Consider the following 25,681-nt stretch of genomic DNA (forward strand, 5'->3'; position numbering starts at 1 on the left):
TTCCATTCTCTGGTTATTTGGAAACAGCAACACCTGTTCTTTGTTATGGAGTTCCTGAATGGGGGAGACCTGATGTTCCACATACAAGACAAGGGGCGTTTTGATCTCTACAGAGCAACGTAAGTCCACAACCCTTCGGTCCCCACCTCTGAGTGACTTTAGTCTCTCTGGTTTTACTGCTTCTAGTTCTGCACCACTTACCTGCAGTCTTTCACTCCAGTTTCAGTGGCTGGTGATTGAAAAGGCATTTCTAGACACTGGTTTAATACAATGAAGAAGCTCACTTAATGATGTGTGGAGTTAAGTTTTCTTAATGTATGTAGCAGGATGATGTTTTACTTTATGGGATGCTTGTACCTAGAGATGCCAAGTAAACTGCAACGTGAGCCAGCAATGAAAGCACAAGGTTCAGCTTCGTTGTCCCTCAGGACAGTATTTGGATGGAAAAACTGGAAAACAGCATGAGGGAAAAAAACCTCAACACTTACAATATTACGTACTAGTATTGCTAAGTTGGCACGATGGTACAGAAGGATAACTTGCATGTTCCACAAGATACTAAGCCCTTCGTTTAGCAAGTGTGATTGCATCAGTTACGTATGGTTTAAAGATCACTGGTGCCGTAGACTTTAAAAGCTGCAATAATATTGTATTATTGTTACTTTACCTGTAATAATTTTCTTTAGTTTTAGGTCAGTTTCTACCTTTCTCACCCAAAAGCGTGAGGGTTTTAATTGTGTCATTGAATGGGTGCATGCAAGACCTGAGAAGTGCAGGGAAGTGAACCTACCTGTAAACACCAGTGCTGCTGTATAGCCAGACTGGAAAATTACTTCTGTTACTGGGTGCTGTACTAGGGAAAGTGACCGGGTGGGATCATTTCCCTTCATGTCCTCTGGTTTATCACCTCCTTTTTTTGAGAACACCCCTGAAGTGATGCTGCTATTCACTCTGCTGTACGGGGCAGGTGCAGTGGGAGGAAGGGTGAGGTGTTTCTAACTGAGCCGTTAGTGCCCGGTCCCTCTTAAAGCAACCCAGGGAGCGTCTCTCCAGTAGCTGCCTTTCAAAAGGCAGATGCCTATCACCGAGAACATACAGAGACTACTAAAGAGTAGAAATGGGCCAGTGTTCCCTCATGGAAGTGGAATGGAGCATTAAGGCAAGTTGCTGTAGTGTTCCTTCTGCTCTTTGGCATTAGATACTACAGATGATTAACGCATGGATTAACACAGATTATACCACTCAGCTATACAAATACAGATATATTCATGTTTAAAGAAGCGTACAGCACTTCTGACGCCATGAAGAGAAGCTTACGGCAGCTCTTTTGGCCAAATGCATTGACTGTTTTAACTGAGCAAGATAGATTAAAAGATGTTTTGGTCTTTTCAGGTTTTATGGAGCTGAAATTTTATGTGGGCTACAGTTCCTTCACAGCAAAGGCATTATTTATAGGTGAGTACTAACTAGCTCCAATGTGGCACCTATGGATTGTCTTAGCACTTCATGCATGTTTGAATTACTGATGGATGTGACAAGCAAACACTGTCTGGCAGATCTGATGTTATTCCAAAGGCATTAACATGCCTGAAACAAATCTGTATCTGTGCGTCTTTTCCTTGGCAACCAGAAGGATGGAATGTTACACAAAAGTGGTTTTGTTTCAGTTATTTTAGGCGCTGCCTTCAAATCATGAGTCCGTTTAGCTTGGTGGCAAGGGAGAGCGTCCTTGAGGCTCTCGGTTCCTGCCGGCCCTGTGAACAGCACTGAGGTGACAATCATCAGGCTGAAACATCAGAGGCCAGATCCTGATCAGCCACTTCTTACTGTAAATACCCATGCTACAAGAGATGGAAGTTTATTTTTATGTAGATTTTTTTCTTAATTTCCTTTCTGCAGCCGTTTTACACCACTCACAGCTCTAGAGCACTGTTTGGTAACTACTTGCTCAGGTAGCTCTTACCGCTGTGGCAAACAGGTAGGAAGGGCAACGTATGTGCACTTAAGAGCAAGTTACTCAAGGTAACTTAAGTAAATGTACCCCAAACCAGCTGTATTGCCCATCTCCCTTTATAGAAACAGGAAACATCTGTTGGAGCATCCAGCCTTTAAAGCAATTTTCTGAAATTAGAGACTAGTATTTCAGAAAAAGTGTTTGTAAAGAGGATGAACATTACAGGAATCCTCCTTGGTGACAAAGGATGATTGTTACAAGCCTATCTGCTCTCAGAGGAGACAGCTGTAACCCAGGAATGTCCTTAACGTACCCAACTGTATTCCCGCTCGTCCTGCAGGTTTTTATACAGGAAAGGATCAAACTCCAGGACTGTTGTCATAGCACAAATTCCTTTCATCTCAGATTTTCTAGAGCATTTTAGATTTGCTGTTAAATTTCCCTACATTCAATTAGAATGTTCCTGGACAGAGATTTCAGAATATGAGGTATTTTTGAGACACTACTATTTTCCAACAAGACTGCAGCAAAGCCAAAGGTACTTCTTTTTTCCCCTGTCCACACAGGGTATTTACCAGTGTAATCACAGAACAGTTTAGGTAGGCACTGCATGTAAGTGCACATCCATACAAAAGATTTTAGAACCTGTAGCTAGGTAAGTGCAGTACCCTAAGTTACCATCAGTATTCCCCATCTCAAATATATTCCATTTACTGAACAGTATTCCATATGTATTCAATTTACTGAACAGTAGCTATTGTCCAAACTTGGAAGGATTTATGGTGCCTTGCATTAGATCAGGGACTCTTTGTCTGAGCTGCAGCTCATCATCTGAGCAGTTTAAGTAGCCAATACTGGGAACTTAAGTTACCAAGGAGAAAAGACTGCCCTGTTGTCATGTAAAATTCTGTGCTCTATTCAAGACTTTCTTGATAAGCAGAAGGGCTGTTCAGTTTCTCTCCAGCCTGCTCTCCTTGGTATGTGCTTTTGCAGCCAGATGGACAAAAAATGCACCCCAGTCAAAGGGAGGGAATGTAGCTTTTGGAAACGGCTGTTTAAAAGCTCTTCCTGGATTGAATAGTGTTATTCTGAAAAAAAAGACATGAATAGGACACTTCACAGACCACGGCCACAACACACGGTGTAACAAGTCACAGGTGGTGTTAAAAGCCGGGCAGGCTTCAAACACTCATGACTCTGCCAGGGGCTCTAAGGATCCGACAGCCCTCTGTGCCATGGGCTGGTGGAGCCCTGCGGCTGGGGCCCTGCCAGCTGTGGGGCTTAACTGGCACCTCCTCCCAGGGGAACAGAAGCCCTGGGTGTGCTTTTGGATCCGAGAGCAAGTGTAGGGCATTGTAAGGTCAGACACAAAATATACACCTCAGCCTCCTGATGAGAGAGTTCTTCCCTCTCCGCACCGCCTTCGAAGTACAAAAGTACCATTTGGTACATATTTTGTTGATGATTATTTTCCTGAAAAGCCTCTTTGTATGATGTAGAGTAGATGTTCATCAGCGAAGAAACTGGATCTGAATACAAAAGCGACTCACTTTTCCATAAAATCTAACTTATTTTTTTTTAATGCTTTTTGCAGGGACCTAAAACTGGACAATGTGATGCTTGATAAAGAAGGCCACATCAAAATAGCTGATTTTGGAATGTGCAAAGAAAATGTTGTTGGTGAGAACAAGGCAAGCACGTTCTGCGGGACCCCGGACTACATTGCTCCTGAGGTCAGTATCCACTGCCGTGTCTTGCAGGGATGGACGTAATACACCGATGTTGGAATGGCCCTTGTGATTAATCATCCCTTTGTAAACTAATAGTTCAATAATGTAGAAATCTAATCAGCACAGGGAAAAAAAAAAGAAAAAAATCTGAGTTCTCTGCAGAATGTACTTTAGATTTTTAACTGTTCTGTAGCTGCAAGTTTAAAAAACAAAACAAAACGTGCTTTTGACATGTTAAAATGTTCAGGTTTTGAACAAATAGTTTTCCCTTCAGCCTTGACAGCTAACACACACACGGAGCTAAAAACCTGAAAGCAGCTTCTAAGGGGAAATCTCACAAAGTTAAATTCCCTGTTATAGCAAGTTTTTAATCCACTTTGCAAAGTAGTCCAAGTAAGGTAGTTGAGTTTTAAAGTTATAAATGATGTCTGAGTATGTATGGTAATAAACTAATTCTCATTGGTACTTGCTTCTCCCTTCATCTTATAAAGAAACTACCAAAGATGTTTTCCAAGTGTACGGCTATTTAACGTAAATGGAGAAAATTTCTGAATGAGAGCACAGACCTGTGTGTTGAGCTGGCCACGTTTCCACCCAGGGACAAAACTCCAGCTGTGCATCAGTGTCAACAATCTCTCAGATTGCTGATTCCACCTCGCACCCCCAAAATACCCTAGTTTAATAGTCTCCCTTAAAATCACTCTTCTGGTTTTGGTATGGTATTGCTTCCTTTTATTAATTACTTGTATTTGTTCCTCTGCACTTCTGTGGACTAAGATCCTGCAAGGTTCGAGGTACACGTTCTCTGTGGACTGGTGGTCATTTGGGGTCCTGCTGTACGAGATGCTTATTGGACAGTCCCCTTTCCATGGGGATGATGAAGATGAATTGTTTGAGTCAATCCGAGTGGACACTCCTCACTACCCACGCTGGATTACCAAGGAATCCAAGGATATATTGGAGAAGGTAAGACCGATGATCAATGAGTGGGTCACAGAACTGCGGGGAGGGGGGACAAATCTGGGCTTTTAAAAGGAACTATTTATCAGAAAGCAAATTACTTTTACGAAGGGAAAGATTAATTACTAATGGTCTGTTTACTGTTAGCAACTTCTGTTCTTTTAGCAGTACACCCATCATTCTGCCAGTGCCACCTACCTTTTGAGCAGACAGGAGGCTTTACCGGGTGTTTTCTCTTGCAGCTATTTGAAAGGGACCCAACCAGACGACTTGGGGTCACTGGGAGTATCAGAGACCACCCGTTCTTCAAAACCATCAACTGGACGGCGCTGGAGAAGAGGGAGGTGGACCCTCCGTTCAGGCCAAAAGTGGTATGTAGGTTATTCTTTGTTCTGCACCAGCATTGCAAATGTCAGCCTAGGAGCAATGGATTGATGTCTCTAACTTGCTCAGACTAGCTCACTGTTTCTCCTCACATTTTATAAATGAGAGTTATGTATCTCATATGTATCTCATATCCCATTGTTCTTGGGTGGGTCAGTTATAAAAAGGGTGCACTATATTCCTCCAACTGCCCTGAAATCTTCCTATTAAGACTGTTTGCTTATACTTGCTCAAGGAGCTTCTTTATTAATATAATCTTCATGAAAATCGACTAGCAGTTCTGATACCCATTCTCCTTGAATCTTTAGATCATTGGAAAATTATGTTTTATGTGCCTCCATCTTGAACACGTTGATAGTTTCTTGCAGTTTTCTGTTAATGATGTCGGGTGGGAGAAGGACCATGAACTTGGGGGTACTCGCTCAGTAACTGCCTGAGGGTGTTCTGGGCAGGTATTAAATACATACTCCTCAAACTCCTCTGAGAGTCTCCAAGTGGGCAAAAATATGCATTTTCTGTATTACTGAACTTAGAAGTGTTTGTAATGCACATACTTAATGTTACCTGTGAAGAACATGTGTGTTACTCACATGTGTGTAATGTTACATGTGAAGAACAGCCTGTGTGTTACTCATAGTCTGTATCACTGTGGGCGGCTGCTGCTGATCTCATCTGGTTAAAAAACCACGCTAGTTTTCCTCCACCCTGTTACTGGTACAAGCAAAGTAATCTGGAGGTAATGCAGTCTCTCCAAAATGTAGAGACCTGTCCCATTCCAGAACAGGCAGCTTCATGGGGCACGTTCCCCTGGAAATGGAAACTCTGCAAACATAAGGATCCTACGAACAGTAACCTCTGGAGGTGCAGAGTGTAAACCACGGGCTTTAGTAACGGGGGGTTTTATGAACCAGACACAAAGCAGCTGCTATAGGGCATCGGTTTTGTTTCTCTGAACAAATACAGGCTGTAAAATGCTTTCAAGAATTGAAAAATTTTGGTCAATGGAAGGAAATGATGTGATTAAATCTAAGTGCTACATTGTTTTTGTCAATAGAGAAGCTTTGGGTAATTCTATGAAATGTTATCACAAATCCAGGTGGTTGTTCTTCTCCAAAGCCACTTGGTGCTAATATTTGTTTTCAAGCAATTGCCCAGTTATAATCTTATAATGATGTTGTTAAAATAGGCAAGAAAGGTGGTTTTTTTTCTCTAAAGGGGAGAAGGAGGGAGGGAGCTCAAGAAATTTCTAACCTTGTGCATTAAAGCGATTTGTTCTGGAAGAAATGACAAAGTTTGTCTCAAACTATCTTCACTCTCTGTTCAATGCAGAAGTCAGCAAGCGACTACAACAACTTTGACAGAGAATTCCTGAGTGAGAAGCCAAAATTGTCCTACAGTGACAAAAACCTGATCGAGTCCATGGATCAGTCTGCATTTGCTGGATTTTCTTTTATTAACCCTAAATTTGAACAGATCTTGGACAAGTAAGTCTCTGAACAGAGTCGGACTTAAAAGCAAGGTTAAATGTTAAACTGAACTGTTATGTGTTCCAACGATGTCAATACTTCAGAACAGTACACAGTAGAGATTAATTATGTCAAACTTCTGATTTATTGACAATGTTCTTTTATGCATGGTTGGGTTTAAGGTATGTGAATCGTGCATTATTTTCTCTATTTGGGAAAATGTAAATTCTGTTTGGTACTTGAATGTAGGTATGTTATATATATATGCTGTATATTTTGCTCGAGAGAAGACACTAGGGAACAGAAGATGTCTTTTTAAAAGTGTTTGAGCCCTTGGGTCTTTTATTTGTCTTCAATTAAAAGAAAGTTACATTAAACTTTCATTCATGGTTCTGTTAGTTGTTTCTAAAAATACACAATTAAACTCCAGTTGTCTTTAAACTACAGTAAAAAATAGCATTTTGTAAGCCCTGATCACTTACAAAAATAAAACTAATATTTTAGGAGAATTAAACAAAATTTAGAAGATAGTCAGGTAAGGACAGTGGAGCATTTGTTCCACTTGCTGAACTGCCCCGCGCAAATTCTTCCCTCCAGTTTTACTTGCTTGTTTTTCATACAGCAGCTGCGGCTCCTTCTACGCGCCGCACCAGGTCCTGCCTGTGGCAATACAAACTGCTCCATGTTGATATTGCAAATCATTTCATTTGCTCAACCACCAAGCTGGCAGGAAGAAAAATGTCCTGATGAGTTTGTCCAACACTGTTACACAAGGGCCGTCCTCACGCTACAGGGAGATGGAGGGGTTAAAGAGTTTCATCCAGAAAGCAGCTTAAAAGCTCTAAAACATTAAAAAAAAAAACTACCTCACATGCAAACAAAAATATAGAGTTAAAAATGAAACACTCCTTCCACCCAGCAGGTACAAGTGGTTACCACCCAAGAGCATACAGTGATCAACAAAACATGAACATTTCAGTAGACAATTCTGAACCACAAAGCAGTGATTGATTTTGTCCTTATCCTTCAGCATGACAAGTACTCCTGCAAATTTCATGCCAGCTACCTACGCCATAGGTGCACACTGGTACTAGAAGGCAGCGTTTTCCTGCATTGTGCTGTTGGGTTTCAGCTTTCTCTAAAAAGCAGCATTTGGAAGACAAGATAAGAACAGTGTAGCTTTGAGAGTGAATCAGATCTTAAAACATCAATGAACAGGTAAAATTAATAGTCTTACCTTTCTCCTCTTGGCGTGCAAATCTTGACTTGTATTTATTCCATAGCTTCTTCCAACATCTTCCTCAGTTACTTAAGTTAGTTATTTGTGAGAGTAAAGCAACCAATGGGTAACTTAACTTAATCCTTATGCCTATTGTGTAAACTCTCTTAACCAAGGTACAATTCCTGCGCTTCCAAGAGCTGTGGAACCCGCAGGACACTCACCTGGCACTTCAGCCGCTGCAAACAGGCAGAGAAAGAAACACCCATCAGGACATGTAGCAACATTTGATCTTTATTACTTGGATTAAAGGTCAAATGATTACATTTGTCTGAAAGATTACGACGAAGGCCAACGATGTTAAGAAAAGACAGTTTAATCCCATTTGATAGACTGCATCCGAGCTAGCAAGTGTATTAACAGTCAGAAGGCAGTAAAATAAACACGGGTACAAATATACAAGGTCAGGACAAGGGTGTCACCTCCCCTGTCAGTGACGGTTCCATGGGGGGGTAGGGGACACATACAGCTTTTGGACAGTGACAAAAATCTGCAATTCTTGACAGTCTCTTTCCAGAAAGGTGGTTACACCCCAGGGAGAACCCATCACTCGCTTCAAATCTACACTTGTCTGCACTTGCTCTTGCCAGCTAGAAAGGGCCGATGCCATCAGTGATTCAGTACCTTCCTAAAGCAGAACAGACAACTTCTTTTTTCTCTTCAAGTATCAGCATAACAGTTTATTTACACTTGTATACAATTCTTTTTACTAAACACTCAACTTGGTAAAACACTTATCACAGTATATTCAAAAGCAGGCTATAAAAATACCTACTATACATAAAACATTGAGCCTCAAGGAATTGTACAGCACCTCTGGAAGTTGGGAGAGGTAAAAGGAAGAAAGGAGGAGCGGGAGATGCCTCACCCCGTGAGGAGCAGCAGCCCTGGGGCTCAGCTCTCGGTACGGAAACCTTCCCTGCCACGTTCCTCCAACCGGGTCCAAGCTCTACAAGTACCACAGTATGCTGGTAAAACTCTGCTTTTCTAATACAGTCTCCCGGGGTTTGCCCTCTCTAACTACAGATAAACTCTGACTTTCTTAATTTAAAAGCTGTTTGACTGCTGCTGCTCACGGCTGGATGGGGAAGGCTGGGGAGTGAGCGCTGCTGGAGCTCAGCCCGGCTCTGGTCGCCGAGCACACGGCGAATCGGACGGGAAATCACTTCTACATTTCTGCCACAAAGGTGGCCGTGTTAACTACACATCAATTAATTAACTTCTCTGAGCAGCACTGTGTGGTCTCTCCTCACACAATGACTACAGACATGACCGAGTTAATAAAGATCTGAAACGGGCGTTACCGAACATGGGGACCGCACGCACAAGGCTTTAGACAGCAGCGCTTGAAGAGAGGGGGTTCTGGTCCTTCCGTACCCTACGCGTTCCTCCTTGGAATCGGAGCCAGCGATACGGTATGGCTTACCTCCAGAGCTGAGTCTATTGCTGAAATTAGCTTATTAAAACAAACCACAACAGCAGCACGTTATTTAATAAACCCTGCACAAACAAAAGACAATTTAGCCTTGGCCTGCAAAACTACATTACAAGGGCCCAGTATTTCACACAGGAATTAGAAACAAAACAAAAAACCCCAACAAAACAAACAAACAGAAAAACCACCAACATATGTAATAGAAGCTCAATGAGTAGAGCAGAAGTCCTTAGGAAACACACAGTCCAGCTACCAAAGAACAGTCTCATTTCAGAGCTCGAAGCCGGCAGCAGCACTGGCCGCTCGCTTCTGCCATCCGCTAACACCGATACAAAATACGCACCCATCTAGTACAGTCAAAAGGTCGTGGCCTATGTCATAGAAAATTCCATTTTTAGCACTGGAGTTTCACAAGGTATAAAAGAACAGCGAAGAACTGGGATGTTGGAAGATGCTTAAAAAACAACACAAAAAATCCCCAAGGCACGTGTGCCATGTTAAAAATAATTTCAGAATTTACCTGGTGTTTTTCTGGCATGAGCTGTTAGAAGGGTTAAACTCCACCTAACCTTTCTGTACTGTTTCCTGATGTACGTATTTAAATGTGGCTATAAAAGAGAAACAACATATACTTTATGTTGAAATTCATTCCAAAAATTGCCTAAAAAATAAATCACAGCACTAAAGACAAGCAGCTCCTCCAGCTCTTCACAATCTAAATCCTTTTCCGCTCCCTTCCAGTCTCAGAAAAGCTGCTCATCCCCTCCTGTAACTGCAGGAGGCATGACCTGCTCAAGCTACACTCACAGCTCACTGCTGTGGCCTCCAAAATACAGCTGGCCCCTGCAAAATGCCAAAACCCTGCTAAAACAGCAGAATATTTCAGGTAGCCGATCTAGTTCTAATGGTTCTACTTTCCAAGGGCAAAGTCTCCCTCAGTTCAGAGAAATTCAAAGTTGTGATTGGCAAACCGAAGTTCAATTTAAAACGCAGGCGCTATCAGAGCTGACAGGCTTTCCTGTCTAAAGTAGTTTTGCAACATGAAGCCTCCAATGCTCAAAATGTAGAATTTCACATATGGTAAATATGCCAGGAAAAAACATCTCCATGTAACTCTGGGCAATCATTCACAGTAAAAGTAGGAGGAACTTAGAGAAACACTTAAAAAAGGAAGTAAAGTCTAGTTAAAATCTGGCAGTAAAACTGACACGGGCGATTAACCATCTTGCAGTATCCACAGATGAACAACAAAAATCACTGAAACTGCACAAATTTACATATAAAAAAATCTAAAACCAACTCTACTCTGTGTCCAGTAAATCTTTTTACTGATACCTTTCGGCACTGGGAGTGTTCCACAACTGCGGGTTTTCTCCAAAGAAGCTGAAATCACATTCAAAACGTCTGACGTGACGCTGGCTCCGTTCTGCGGGACCTGAGCTGCTCCTGGACGCTCTGGCGCTTGGGAAGGGCTGCGACCCGGAGCTATAGGTGATTGGGGACTGTCCGCAAAGCTTCTTCTCGTGAGCGATCCACGCCTACATTCTGCAAATTAAAAGACAAAAAAGACTTTAAAGCAAGCCTCACGATCAGCCGTAGTTTGCTTAACACATGGCTATCACACAAGGCAAAAGATGAGCAAGTTTTAACGCTTCTTTCCTCAAAATGGCTTGTAAGCCACAAAGAAAGGCCCCGGCCCATGAGCAGAAGTCAGAGCCGGGCTTAGACCTCGGCCCAGCCGCAACGCGCTTTGCAGAGCCCGAGTCCTTAGACACCTGAACAGGGGTCTGTGCTGCCAGGGGAAAAGCATCGCAAGGACGTGTTACACCAGGTCTGCTGGGACAACCAGTCCCTGTACACCATACGCAGGTCACAATGTTACTGTTTTTAAGACTTTTTTTTCCCTTAACCACTGTTTTCAAACAAATTTTCTAATTCGCTCACTCTCCTAGTCTTTATGCATAGAGTGTTAAGAAAGAACAAACCCACACAGCAAAGGTCGTGAACCACACAAGAGCTGATAAAAGCCGGAGGGGAGGAAAGCCCATCTCTCCTGTTTCCAGTGCACTGCAGGGAATAAATCCTTAACACCAGCAACTATAAAGAGAATTCTGATCCCTTCTGTGAGCAGACAAGTCACTGCAATGGTTCTCGGTAACTCCCTAAAGAGCTGGTAACATTCAAGTTTAAATGCACTTGAGGATCCATGGGCATGCTGGCAGATGTCACACTGATACCAGATAATGTTTCAATGGTTTTACAGCCCCATTTATCCAAGTTTTCTTTCAGAACAAATCTGTTCAGTGCAGCCGAAGGGAGAGCCCCACCAGCACCCTGCCGGGTGGACACAGCACACCCAAAACGAATAAACCTGGAAAGCAAGTCATTCCCCTGCCCAACCCCACCTTCTGGGATTCTCAGCCATTTCTTAGGAAAACAAGAGACAAACAAGCAGCGCTAGCTTTGATTTGGGGGTTAAGTGCACCTGCACCACTTTGCGCTCACCAGTTCTCCTGTGTTTGTGTCAGCCTGTTCCTTTCTCACCAGCCTTCAAGCCCCTGGGTGAATCACCCTGTTTTCCACTATCAACACTACACCAAGGTTCCGAGAACACACACACACACACACACACACACACACACACACAGATGCTGCCGGAATGAGTTGCCCAAGTCCTGGAGACCTGTGCAGCCACCAGCACACACCGCCCGGCCCGCGCTGACCTCTCTTTGATGGAAAACAACCGCCCTGTTTCACAAAGAAGCTCCTACAGGTACCTCTTCTGCAGCAAAGGACACAGTGTCTGCAACTGCCTAAAAACATGAGTGCTGAGCAAAACAGGTCACACACGGCCTGAGTATAATGGAGGAAAAAAACCATGCTGGCATTTGTTTCCTTTGTTTGTATTTGTCTTAGCAACATAGCCAGAAAGTCCTTAGGACCGTGGAGGTGTCTCCACAGGCACTCCAGCATTATTGGCTAAAATGTTTTAAGTGGAGCATCTGCTGTTGATTTAAAGAAAATTAAATGGAGCATGAAATAGAGCATCAATACGCAGGAATCCAGAGGTGCTGGGAATCAGTCCACAAGCAGCAAGAACCAGACAGCTCCAACATGAAACTGAAAGGAAACAAGGTGGTCAGGACAAGGCAGAAGATACGGTTTATTTACATCATTGAGAGGCATCAGATGAAAGCACCATCTTAGCAACAGACCCAAGAGGGAATATCAATACGCAGTCAAGAGAGTTGAAAGCTAAAAAGTGCTTCAATTTGAGTAAATGTGAAGGAGAAAAGGCTGTAGAAGTGAACACTGAACCGTCACAAAGAAAAGTCTGCATAGCAAAAACCATAATTAGACAAACAGAACACCTAACTGCAAAACCAGGTGAACTGGGGCCTATAAAGGCACTAATATCCTCACTAATGGCACATGGATTCCTACTTCAGGATTCACATCAGATTATGGCAGCTGGGATAGCACCTGCTTCCAGAACAGCCACGAGCATCAAGAGGGAACAGTTGTGTGACGAGAACAGAGCTGCTGCTGAGAAACACAGCCGAGGCTGTGGCCTGACTCTGGGACCAAAAGGGGTCCCTGCAGCTGCTGGGCAGGGCCCCAGCACCGCTGGACAAAACCCTGGGAGCAGCAGCCACAACACGGTCTGGAGAGCCCAGGGAATGCAGAGCGGGAATAAAACCAACACGCACCTTTTTTAAACACACTTTCTAGCAAGGCACGCGGGCAGCCCCGGGCTCAGGGCTCACTGGGGCAGGAGCAGACCAGTCTGTCCGTGCCTGGCACAAGGGTCCATCGCACCCAGTCCTCTCTGCAAACACTCAAAACACACGCACTAACCAGGTACAGTTCTATACCACTGTCCCTCCTCTCCTCGTTATACTCCTCCCTGCTTCATACATTTTTTTTTTTCCTACAGAACAGAGCCTCCCAAAGAAAGAGCGAGCTTTGGGTTTCCAAATAGAACAGAATCTGCCAGTTCAGTTTTATTTTGATATGATCTTCACACCAAAATGGGGAGATTTTGCATGGAGGCTCCTCTTGGGAAGGGGGCTCTGAAGGGCAGACAGCGGAGCAGATGCGGTTAATAAGGGCCTGCAGAGCTGAACAACCTGCACCGGCGTAAAGGGAGAAAGAGACAGCACAGTATCAACAAGCTGGTACTTATCAGCTGCTCTCCCTTGGTAAGCTGTGCCACCAACAGTCACTGCTGCTTCCCGCTCACATCAGGCCTTGATTTTACTATGAAAATCAGCCAGATAGGACTATTATGCAACTCTAATGTAACAGGAGACCCCTTAGAGCGCAAAACTGCTTTTAAATATGCACTTCACTCCATTGCACCCATCAGCACAGTGAGCGTTATGCTCAGTGAAGAGAACAGGCACAGCCCCAGGACATGGGGCTGGCAGCAGCCAGGGGGGACAGAGGGTCCCAGCCGCCGCTGTCCCTCCCTGCACCTCTGCCAGCTGCAGGTAAGTGAGCCCAGTGTTCCTCCCCAGTCACGCTCTGGCCCTTTCATCTTCCCCCTCCGTCCCCTCCACAGCCCAAGACATCCCCCCTTCTCAAGCAGCAAAACCCAGTTTTTCCACAGCGATGCCTGCGCAGAATTTGGCTCTATCAAAAACATAGTGCGTGTAGTTTAGATTTGCACAGTATTTCCTCAGTCATGGCCCGTGGAGGTGACAGTATTTTGACCTGTCTCAGTGTGTTTTGCAGCACCTGATTATGACCAGTGTCCCCGCGACCTCCCAGGGATGTCACCTGAACCATCAGGTAAAAGCAACTGGACTCACTAATTAACGCACGAGCAGGTAGGGCAGGCTCAGATCTCCTCTCCTGTGGCAAAGCTCATGCCAAGAGGTTGGAGCAATTAAACACTGAAAAGTGACAAACACTCCCATGTCACAGTCATGACAGAGAGAATAAAATAATTCATGTTCCCCCCAGTCCCAGCCCACCCTGGACACTGGTTTAACTAAACACCACGTGGCACAGCCAGGAGGTCCTGTGGCCAACAGGTTATTTGGTTCTATCTGGGTATAAAATACATGGAGCAGAGCTGTAAATGTTCCATCACCCACATCCGAACAAGAAGCAGGAAAAGAGGAAATTTAAATCACTTGCACCAGCCCAGAAACCCTAAAGCCTCCTTAATGCAGAACAGCTGTTAAGAAAAGTCATATATTAGAAGTATTTATAAACACTCCTCCACCTCGAATAATGATTGTGGAACTAACGGAAACCTTGCTACTCTCTTCAAAGAGCACGTCAGTAATTAGTACATCTAGAGCACGAGAGCTACGCATCAGCAGGATTAAGCTTTTACGGTAACTATGGGTTGTTATTTTATGCTACGTAGCAGTCCAATCACTCCCAAGGGCACTGAAATAGATAATACTGGTGCCTAGAAATCAAAATTCAGCTTGTTCTTATCTCACAGAGGATGTTGTATTTCATGGCTTTTGTAAATAAACACACTGCAACTAACAGTAGAGGATTGCTGGCTGTTACAATAAAACTTAATGCTGCAGGATTCTTAACTTACAGCAATTTCCCCAAACAGCATTCAGTGACAGCCGATCAGTGTTTGATAACATCCACAATAAATAAACCAGTGCAATAGAGTTTTATTGTGATTTGGTATTTTTTTTTCAAGTCATGCGCTGTACAAACGTTTGGTTTGGGTTTTGAGTTGCTGGGTTTGGTTGGGGCCTTTTTATTTCAAAGTGATTGGAATGATTAGTTTTTCTGTTTATTTTGAAGTAGTAGGATGAAAACAGCACCCCAAGTTCGATAGTTGAGCAGCACACGGGATTCAGTGATGAGCAGGGACTGTTACAAGAGCATCCTCAGGAGGTCTGGAAATGTCTACATTCTGTGTAATAATAAAAATACAGAGGAGAATATTTATCATGCAGCAGTAAGAGCAACAAAAACACCAATCAGATTCCTTTACAAGTACACAGCTGCGTTTATTTCAAAGCAGAGATTTTCTTTTAGCCCCCCCATGCCCCGAGAACGCAACAGACTGACAGCTGGTCGGTGTTCCAGAACCAGAGAGCAGGACAACAGGGACAGCAATCGCTGATCCCGCACTGACAGTACTGCCAAAAGCTCAGGAGGAAACGCTGCACAGGCCCAAGCAGGAATCACTGAAACACGTCATTCGGCACGCACACCACTACCCACCGAGCGACTGCCAGTGCTGTGTTAACTGTGCCACACGCTTCCTCCCCAAGGGGAGATCTCAACGTTTGCCTGTATTACAAGCAATGGACTACACCTGACAAACCAGAACAAGCTCTTCCCGGACACCCTGACCGTGCGAGACTGATCACACCAACCAGACCTCACCTCATTTTGCAGAGGCTGTAGAAGAAAAAATTACATCCATTGCAGCAAATTATTCAAACCCAAGCAAAAGCAGAACAGCAACGCAGCCAAACCCTCGCGTTAGGACGCACAACCGTGAGCGCAGCCGCACAGAACCCGGCGCGGGAGCCACACCTGCCACCGTACCACAGATGTGCAGCCAGTACTCCCCTTCAACCAGGAAAGCAGACTGATAAACTGTTGGGAAGTTCATTCCAAGATCTCAATCTCTATCTTGCCAATTCCTGAAAGCTCATGCCGATTGGTTTCGTGAGTGGTACTTGCTTTGCATCCTGGTAAGCAAACTCAGCTTCACTAACATCTCCCTCTCCCCTTCCATCCACAAAAGCAAAAAGGAGATCTATAGTTCTTGCGACAAGCCATCTCCCCGTCATTCACTCAGACAGAGATGTAAAGCACACATCCCACCCCAGTGCTTGCCTTCCGGCCCAAAGAGGGAACCCAAGCAACAGCTAAAGTAACTCCCCAGAATTATTTTCAATTAAAGGACTACAGACTCCTTCATTTGAAAAGGTCAGGAACTTAAGTCACTACAATGCTGACAAACATGAGGCTTCAATCCACTTCAGACAAATCTTGACGGTACAATGAAGTCTACACATACCATAACAAGTCTGGTGCTTTCCCTGCATTCCTGCGATGTGAAAACAGAGGCTTTCAGCTGCAGCCGGGAGCGCTGCTCTGGAACACGGCTGCAAACCACTTGTGGGGGCACGGAACAGTACACTTCGTCACACAGCTTCATTGTCTGACAATGTTGGTATCTGTGACACTGTATTTAATTAAATGCTTTGATTTCAACAGACTATTGGAAAATTGTACAGAAGTAATTAACATTTTCATAGGGGATCTCACTGAAAGACTCTGAAATTTTCACAGCCTTTTGAGCAGCGTTTAAACAGAACAGGACCAACTCAGTCCTTTGTTCAGCCCACTGCATGGAAAGCTAACACTGCCCCACAGCACTGCTCCAGGTTTCTCTGGGGACGGAGGGAGAACAGTGTTCGGGGTCTTTTGGTAAAAATGCTCCTTTTTTGTCTTTTTCAAAATTCATCAACACGATTTATTTCTGTTCTAAATAAACAGCTTTGTGTCCACTACAACTCCTGCATGACCCTCTACATGCACCTGAAATACAACCACTCAAACCCAACATCAGTGCAGCTCCATCAGTCACTAAACGTGTTAACTGGAGTCACTTCGCAATTCAGGCGGAGTTTCCCCACCCCCAAATAAATATCTTCAGTTAGAAAAGTGGCATTTCCAACAGCAATTCCCAAGATACTTCAGCAAGCTGTAAATTCAGCACTAATATTTTATAAGCCAAATTAAGATGTTCAGTTGATCTATAACTTCACACGGATAACCTGCCACCTGCTCTGAGACACGCTCTCTATTTTCACCATGCTTCTCCAGCGCGTTTTGGGCACTGGGGAAACAGAATGGATTTCCTATACCGAACTAAGACACAAAAGTGGTAAAGCAGAAGGAAAAAGGGGAAGAAGACAGGAAATACACAAAATTACTATCTACCAGAAAACATCTTGGCTATGAACAACCAAAAGTCAGCGTGTGCAGAACTCAAACACCCAAAGCCATGAAAACAAAACTTCCCTGCAGAACCCTCCAGCACGAAATCTGCACAACTGCCACAAACGTGCACCCTCACATACGGAACACATTTTCTGTTGCGTGCCTTACCGAATACACATAAAAACACATTTATCGCTCTATTCCTTTTCACCATAAACCACTGTTCTGAAAACCAGCACAAACAGCCCTTCTTTCTCAGGTTATCAAACTGACTTTTAATTGAGCAGCGGGCACACGGCTCAGCCCCCGCGGGGAAGCAGCTCCAGACCCCGCAGCGGTAGCACAAGGATCTGCGAGGGAAGCAGAATTTTTTGACGATGACCCGTTTTACTGGCCAGAGCTCATATGTAACATATAAATTTGCTTAATCAACGGGATTTCCTCCCCAGCCCCCAAACAGCAAACCAGCAGTAGTAAAGCTTGATTTGTAAAATTAAATACACTCAGCTGAGTTATCAAGCCATTTCTAACCACAAGACAATGGAAATCAGCTCAGACAGTACATTATGTGAAGTTACCTGATCTGAAAGCCATTCTTACCTCGGGTTTATCTCTGTGTGTGTTCACAGCTTCGACATTCAGGAATATAGATTCGACTTTACATCCTGTTGATAGAAAACACATTTTTAGAATTGGTTGGCTTTAAAAGTGTGTTTATAGTAAAGATGCAACCCAGTTTTGAGCTAGTAAAAGTTAATCATTTCCCCCTTCTGATTTATACTAGAGTCTCCCAAATTCTGAATAGTTAAAAGCTGTTAGAACAAATCTATTCCACCACAATTAACGTATTCCAAATGAGATAATCCATCTCCTATTCTCACCTTAGCCTTATCACTATTGTCTTTGAAACAAATTCCATGGTTAAACGTACATGGACAACATTCAGCCAGAAAGTTCTTACTTGTAGCTTTTTGGTTTTTAAACATCCTTAACTTCTTAGAATTTCATTGTAATGCACAAGATAAATGCTGCTTTCATTTTTTAAAACATGAAAATGATTATGAGAAGGTACAGTGTGTGTTATTAGCAACCCCATTCCTCTGAGTGCAAAACAGAGTTTTAACCCCCAACTAAACAGAAGTTTAAAGTTGATTTCTGGAAAGGAACTTCTCTCCACCCAAAATCAGGAGAACTCCAGAGAAGTGAGAAAAATTAAAGACAGAAGAGACAACTATTATGTAGGCAGCATAAGCTGACCCACTTAGGAGAATTAGTTACTCAATACACTGATACCACATCATTTTAAGCAACATCAAATTGCCAAACTCTGTCTTACTTCACACGAACACAACTTTTCCAGAGTTGCATTACCCTGCACAGCCCTCATTAATGGTCAAACTCCTCTGACATACCACAGGGTCTGTCTTCCATCACCAATGTTTGTCCATAGTTTTCTGCCCACTTATTTTCTAAAGTCGCAACACGCTCCCCAGAATTACTGCATGCCACTTCAGGAAATTACTCCAGGAAAAGGTAATTTTAGCCCTTCTTTAGAAAAACACTGCACTTTCAAACAAACTAATATAAATTAATAAGGCAAATATTTGGCTTTCCTTAAGAAAACCTATTCTGAGAAACCCCATTTGTCACAACCACTGTGAGCTACCACTGCAGGAGGGCCAGGACTCCGCAAAACAGTCAACAGGAAAACAGATTTTAAGGGGCAAAAGCACGAAGAGTCCCTGGTCATCCTGCTGACAGATACACTGTGACCCCACAGCGAGCAGAAGCTCTGGGCCTTGGCTGGTGGTCACTCCTAAGGATGGGTTACACAGCAGATCTCGCAGTCCTTACCGTCGGCTGAGCTTAACACAGGAAAAAATACCATATGGAAAGCTTTAAATATAAACTAAAGGGTCATGAGTTACTCCACAGTTAATTGCAACGTGCATATTCCCAACTCGTTTTTCATCACCAAGGTGCAAGTTCCTACCAGAGCAAGATGCAGTTTCTCTTTCCTGTGTTCCCACACAGACACTGCTACACTGGATTCTGGGGTCAGAGTCCCGCTTATCCTAATCCAATTCTCAGGCTGGAACAGATGCTCCCCTACTAAAGCTCAGATGTGCAGGGTGGGAGTGACACCCGCTTCCAGCGCCAGGAAGAGTCCTCTGGGGAGGTGTCACCCCAAAACAGGATCAGCTGGATGTATTAACACACCGTGTTTGACCCCACACGCTCACTGTGGCCAAGGGACACGGCTTGAAATAATGCTGCACAATACTAGCGTATAAATGGTTCACATAGTCCTTGTGTTTTCAGATGGCCAAGTCCCAAAGAGCAGGTCGTCTGAAATGTGCTCATCAGACAGACATATCAAATGCTTCAAAAAATAACCATGGCGCTTCTTTCACTGGAGTCAAAAGGACAAGGACTGTATTTCATACCACTTCTCCTTTCTCGTTTAGTGGGTCAGTAAATACTGCAAACATCCAGGTCCCCTTCAGATTTATGAACAGTCACCCAACTTCCCACTTTAAACAAACAAAACAACCCCAGAAAACCAAAACAAAACACACAAAACAACAACAAGCAACCCAAAACCAACCAAACACAAACAAACAAACAAACAAACAAACAAGTGTAAACCCAAGTTTTAGGTGTTCTATTTTCAAAACTCCAGCTTGTCATGCAAGGCTGGGAACACCAGAGGTCACCAAAGCACAGACAGTTATTACTCACTGTAGGACGTCACTGCAATTAAACAACAAAAATCCCTTCAGACAGATTTTGCAGTGTAACAGCTTTTACTTGGGCACAACTTCACTAGAAACTTAACAAAAAACATGTCTAGACTACTATTTTTCAAAGTTGATAATCAAAGACAACCTTGCATTTCTGATGAACAACTCAACTAGCATTTTTTGGCAATCCACTTCCTGGTAAGCTGTGCAGATAATTCTGTCTATAAATAATCTTCTAAAGTGTAATAAGATATAGGAAGACATAATCAAGCCATCATTTAAAGAACATTACCGGCAGGCACACGTTACACTGAGGTTGAAACACGGGCAAAACGTAATTAGCTATCAGCCTAAAACCCGTTACAACCCACACCACACACTCTATGAGCTGGAGGCAAATCTCAGTTAAGGCCCCTGAGCCAGGCCTGGTAACAGCTGCTGCCAACAGGGGAAATTCATGTGGTTGTGTGAACGTTCACAAACAAAATCTTCAGGAAAGAGAACAAATTTATTTAAGGGTAAAGGGAGCTCCCTTTGTAAGATGTTAAACCTACAGAAACTTAAATTTGCCTGTCTTCTAAAAAGCAACACCCTCCAACACATAATAAAACCTGAGATCTTACTGTACCAGATGTGTAAATGGCACAGGCTTGCCAGAGGAATTGGTGAGACAGTATGAACTGAGTACAAAAGAAAACTGTCCACTAACAGTTACAGCCACTGGGAGTCTCAGGCCTTCACTAATACACACCTCTTTTCTGGCATAACGCAAAGCAAACGGAAACCAAAGGATTCACTGATTCTAACAAAGCTGCACAGACATACATGAATGTCAAAACTAAGAGTTCAATTCTCTTTTACAGCAAAATAAATTAAAAATGTGTTTTAACTGAAATGCCTCACAAAGTCTACTGGTAACACACACATAAGTAACAGTATAGTTACTTATACATTATAAACACTTAACACCACTCACCATAAGCCACCGGCGTCAGCTTTAAGACCGTATGCAGCGGGCACTTCAGGTAAGGCAGTTGTTCTGAGAAATTGAACAACAAATTGCATATGAAATACGGATTACAAGAGCACTAACTCTTCTATTATGTTACAGGTCAACCACTTAAAAGTCTCTTTTTATCTGACAGAGTATCTGCTTTCTTCCCTAGCACTGCTATTCAAACAGCTGCAGAAAAACAAACATTACAGCCTAACAGGTGAGAAACAGCTCAATAAAAACCATCTATGTGTGGAGGTCAAATAGGAAAATATTACATTTGCATACTTGCAAGCACAACCACCCTCTGATGATAAAAGAAATTATTAGAATTCACTGTTTGGAACTCTAGTCAACTAGTCAAAAATTAGATCATTTGGAATGTATCAAGGAAGACCCACCTGCGGGCTTGTCTAGAAAATATGCGAGCAAACAGCGCATGACAGCTTGGTGACATATGACAAGCACATTTTCCTGCCTTTCAAGTTCCATAATTACTGGTTCCAGTCTTTGAACAAGATCTTCATAGGACTGGGAGGGGAACAGAAATACACAGCACATTAAAAAGGGAAAACTCTTTGAATCATACATAAAGTTGATCATACTTCCATATTACTCATCTTCTACATGTTACATTAGTGCACAAATACTGTAGTGATAATTTTCCTTACATTAGGAACACAGTCCAGGTCTTCCAGACTACCAAAGAGCATCCATTTAACAAAACACAGCTCCCTCACGGAAAAGCTGTATTAAATTAGTCACTATGATAAAGAATTTTCATAAAATCCCTAGAATTTAATTCACAGCACCTGCAAACATACAGGTTAAGTCTTGCACATTATTTTCCATACCTCATCTTCAAAAGCATCTCTCTCCCAAGCAAAAATCTAGGAAGCCCAGCCTACAGTCAGCAAGCAAACCGTTCACAAAGCCTGACTTGTTCAGGCTGCCCTTTGAAAGCCAGCTAACAGCCTGATGAGCTGGCCTGGTGATGGCAGCCACCATCCCACCCAGTTTCACCATGCCAGGCAGCCCGATTCCTCCTGCAGCCTGGCCCATGCAGCATGCACAGCGACTCTGCTGCTGTGGGTCACCAGCAAGACTTCCACGTGTGTGTGCTAAAGGTAATTTTCACATGCACAGCAAAGACAAGACTTGCAGAACGTGTCCTGCCTGGCACACAGGGTCACACAGCCCGTCACGCAGCGGGGCAGGCAGGACCAGAGCAGAAAGGCCTCACCTGGTGCCAGTGCAGGCGTGGGCGCTGCCCAGCTGGGGAGAGCACAACTGATCCAGACCTTGGCAAGAGGGACCCAGTGCGCTCCAGCCTGGCTCTGCAAACCCTGCGACAGCTACTGTGACACAGAAACTGCCTTGGACAAACCACTGAGGTCAACTGGTCACCCCAAAGGGTGGCTTGGAATGTTTGTCACCATCCTGGAGGATGGCATCAGTTCGAAAAACAAACACTCCTTGTTCACATGGATTAGGAGAACTTTGCAGCTTAGTAACTGCCTCGTTAGTAAGACAAGGGTCACAGCCACAACACCCCAGCTCTTATCACAGGCCGCCCTTAGCAGAGTGATTACTCCTGACTGCTGAGGAAAGGCCTCAGAGCTCCACTTCTCAGGACACAAACAGCTCCCCAGGACACAAACCGAGCAGCTGGTCCAATGTCCCCCCAGCCCTGCTGCCCCACTCCCAGCCTGCAGCACCCACAGGGGCCTGTGATCATCTGGTCATTGCTGTGCTGCAATGGCTTTGCTTTGGAAAAGCTGCTGCAAGTTATTTTCCCAGAGGCAAGGAGTTTATTAAAGTGAAAGACCAACGTGGCTACAGATTCCCGCAGCATTTCAGCCAGAGCCGCATGCAAAACAGCCCTTCGCTCCAGCACGGATAGACAGAAAAAGGCAATCCTGGCAGTGTGCTTGGCATATGCAATAGTTTGAAGCCTTGCAATCACTCTTCCTGCTTTATCACTGCAGGACCAGCACAGAAACGATGCCCAAGCCCAAAAGATAAAAGCTCTCAACCGTCTTTCTAAATCCATTGTTTCGTTTTTCAAGTCCTGAATTAAATTAAATGGTCTGAGTTGAATCCTTGCAAGCTCCTATGTGCTCCCCCTGGAGAGTGAACAACCTTTTTATTACTTTTCTTTTTTTTTTCTTCCTAAAGACAGCATGCATTTATTAAAGACGACAAGGAAGCCCTGCACCTTAAGAGAGAAAAAATCAGCATACCTCTCCTTTAGGGTATCTGTATCTGTATTTGTCTTGGTCTCTCAGTGCAAATTCAAGTGGATAATTTTCCTGTATTTCTTCATATGTCATTTCTTCACACACTCCCTATAGGTAATAAAAATAACTTTAAAACATGGATTTCCAGCTGTGCAAAAAGCAGATATCACTCTTAAATAAAATCATATATAACCAACTTTTAACAATGTATTGTGTTATTCTGACACTTAAAATTCTCACAAGTGATGAGCAGGACACTCAGCTGGACTCAGATGTGGTTAGAAGGAATCCTTAAATCCCTATACAAGTGAAGTTACATCCATGGGCAAGCAATGACCAAGGCCACATTTGATCTGTTGTCCCTGCTTACATATCTTACGAGTGCAGTTGGAAAGTGCCAGCTAGCAAAGCTTTTTTCTTTACAACCCCCACCTACCAAAAACTTATTAGCATCAAGGCTTCTACAGGGGAAAGTTTTACTGGGAAAGACAAACCAAGCCCAAATTAATTACAGCAAATGTTAATAAAACATTTAGCCTTGTTAACAGGAATTAATGAGAGTCATTCCAGCCTCCAGAACCAGCTTAAATTACTTTCTACCCCATAAAAGGCATATAATTACAAAATTAAGTACTTCATTCTCTAGCAAACAAAGCAATTTATCAGATGTTTAGAAAAGAACTTACTGCATCTATCTCATTCAAAACCTTCCACTGCTCATAAGGCACTCCCAAGGCTTCAGCAGTCTGAATTGTCCTTTTCATCTGGCTGGTCCAAACTTTCAGATCTTTGATATTTTGCTCATTAATAAACTGTGCCAAGCTTTTGGCAAACTGCAAGAAAAAACATTAGACACCGGATGAGGGCTCAGAGCCAACACACTGTGTTCAGTTTAGAACACAAAGGCTCTAGCCTCTGTAAACTCATTAGAACTTCTCCAAAAGACTCCGTTGAAGTTTTTGCTAAAAATACAACACACTCTGTTAAGCCAAGAGGGACAGGGGAGGGGAGGGAAGGAGTACAAGGAAGACACAAGTTCTCTGCAGCTCCCATCTTTACCTCCAGGAATTTTCCCTTCAGCTTTCACTTACGAACCTTTCCAATTATCCAACAAGCCAGGATCTTACAAAAATACAGTTAAAAAATAAAGCTCGCCTGACAACTGCCTTGTGCTGTACAATGAAAAGGAATTTCAGCCCATAGAAATGAGATGTAAGGAGCGCGTACCAAATCACAACACACAAAGTGAGTACATCCAGTTTCCACTACCCACATACGCAACTAGGAAAAAAATCCTTCTGAAACATGTTAAGAGGAAAAAGGTGCAGAGGAAGGAAGCTGTAATGACACATGCACAGACATAGACAAAACCCAGTCACACTTGCTCAGAAGGCACGTACTTCTTTCCCCCTGACAGACAGTCCGGGATCTCCTCCTATTCTCCCTTTCAGGTTGAGTTCGCTTTCTCCATGCCGACAGAGGTAGATTGACCGAGGAGTCACATGGATATTCATGAGGTAGTAGACGATCCGGCTCTGGATGTGATCCATTACTCTGTTCACAAGGTAACTCCTTCCGACATCCATAATTTTAATATAAGAAAGATCCCTTTCACGAGCAAACAAAAAAGATTTATAAGATTTCACATAGTTTCTATTAGCATATACCACAACCTTCCCACCCTCTCTCTCATTATAAAACAAAGGGGCAACAAGCAAAAGTAAGAAACAAATCCTCAGTTTCCCGTGGAATATGCATGAGTCCTAAGAAATAATGCAATACTCCAAAGGTACAGGATGAACTCTATTCCTTTCACATGTAAGCTGCTCACATCTCTTTTTAATCTGTTCCCTTTACTTGCACTTTGTCTCTCAAATCTGGATCCTACTCTTGGAAAAATACAGCCCTCCCACTGACAGGAAAGTTCAGTGGAGTCATTCAACTGTGGCAGCTGCAATAAGATATCCAGGTACTTCACGCCACCAGGTATTTTTCTCCGGGTTACAAACACTTTCCCCACAGCAAGTATTTGTCTGATTACACCAGGAGCCAAAAGGCACAGGTCACTATTTACCCATCTCAGGTAACCCTTCCAGAAAAACTGCAGATCAGAAGGACCAAGGACTAGCCTGGAGCAAGACGTTCTCTCAACTACTCTATCAACAACTATTTATTAACAGCACTATCATTTACCCCATCACTACCTTCTCTTAGCATCAGAAAGGTTATTGTTTCAATTTTCACTGCTTATCCTTTATCATCTGAGCTATAATTTCAAAGTAGCCTCTAACTTAAAGGAGGAAGAAAATCTGTTGAGCTGAAAGTAAGCACTATTGGTTCCCAGCAATGCGTTTGAGACATTACACCACTATAAATGAAGCAAACTTATAATAAAAACCAAGCATCATCACCCCATCTCTTTGGAGTTAATCATTACTATCGCATCCAAGCACGACCATTAGGCCTGTGACAGAAATTACATGCATGAGCTGATCTGACTGAACCAGCTTCACACTTACGCTCAATTACATTAAAATGCAGCTCAGCC

General features: G+C 43.4%; 2 protein-coding genes across 5 annotated transcripts in view; one reads left to right on the top strand and one right to left on the bottom strand.

Moving 5' to 3' along the window:
• Positions 1 to 6,516, top strand: part of PRKCD (protein kinase C delta) — a gene marked incomplete at its 3' end in the record, with an annotated part of 43,526 nt that extends 37,010 nt beyond the window's left edge. The window contains exons 14-19 of the mRNA XM_080350218.1: positions 28 to 119; positions 1,393 to 1,455; positions 3,549 to 3,687; positions 4,462 to 4,650; positions 4,887 to 5,015; positions 6,358 to 6,516. Coding sequence (XP_080206344.1) covers positions 28 to 119; positions 1,393 to 1,455; positions 3,549 to 3,687; positions 4,462 to 4,650; positions 4,887 to 5,015; positions 6,358 to 6,516 — 771 coding nt within the window. The remainder of the gene's footprint in view (positions 1 to 27; positions 120 to 1,392; positions 1,456 to 3,548; positions 3,688 to 4,461; positions 4,651 to 4,886; positions 5,016 to 6,357) is intronic.
• Positions 6,517 to 8,022: 1,506 nt separating this feature from the next.
• The window catches only part of LOC308044130 (6-phosphofructo-2-kinase/fructose-2,6-bisphosphatase 4), a 50,176-nt gene continuing 32,517 nt past the window's right edge, over positions 8,023 to 25,681 (bottom strand). For 3 of the 4 annotated variants that reach the window (XM_080350612.1, XM_080350613.1, XM_080350610.1), the window contains exons 8-14: positions 24,534 to 24,741; positions 23,820 to 23,966; positions 23,137 to 23,241; positions 21,295 to 21,424; positions 20,876 to 20,938; positions 17,756 to 17,820; positions 14,896 to 15,104 (exon numbers count right to left, since the gene is read on the bottom strand). In XM_080350612.1, coding sequence (XP_080206738.1) covers positions 15,045 to 15,104; positions 17,756 to 17,820; positions 20,876 to 20,938; positions 21,295 to 21,424; positions 23,137 to 23,241; positions 23,820 to 23,966; positions 24,534 to 24,741 — 778 coding nt within the window. In that variant the 3' untranslated portion in view covers positions 14,896 to 15,044. Of the gene's footprint in view, positions 10,754 to 14,895; positions 15,105 to 17,755; positions 17,821 to 20,875; positions 20,939 to 21,294; positions 21,425 to 23,136; positions 23,242 to 23,819; positions 23,967 to 24,533; positions 24,742 to 25,681 lie in introns of those variants that run through there. The other variant, XM_080350611.1, reaches the window with a different exon arrangement.

This window comes from Nesoenas mayeri (genome assembly GCF_963082525.1).
Source record: "Nesoenas mayeri genome assembly, chromosome: 10".
Classification (NCBI taxonomy): domain Eukaryota; kingdom Metazoa; phylum Chordata; class Aves; order Columbiformes; family Columbidae; genus Nesoenas; species Nesoenas mayeri.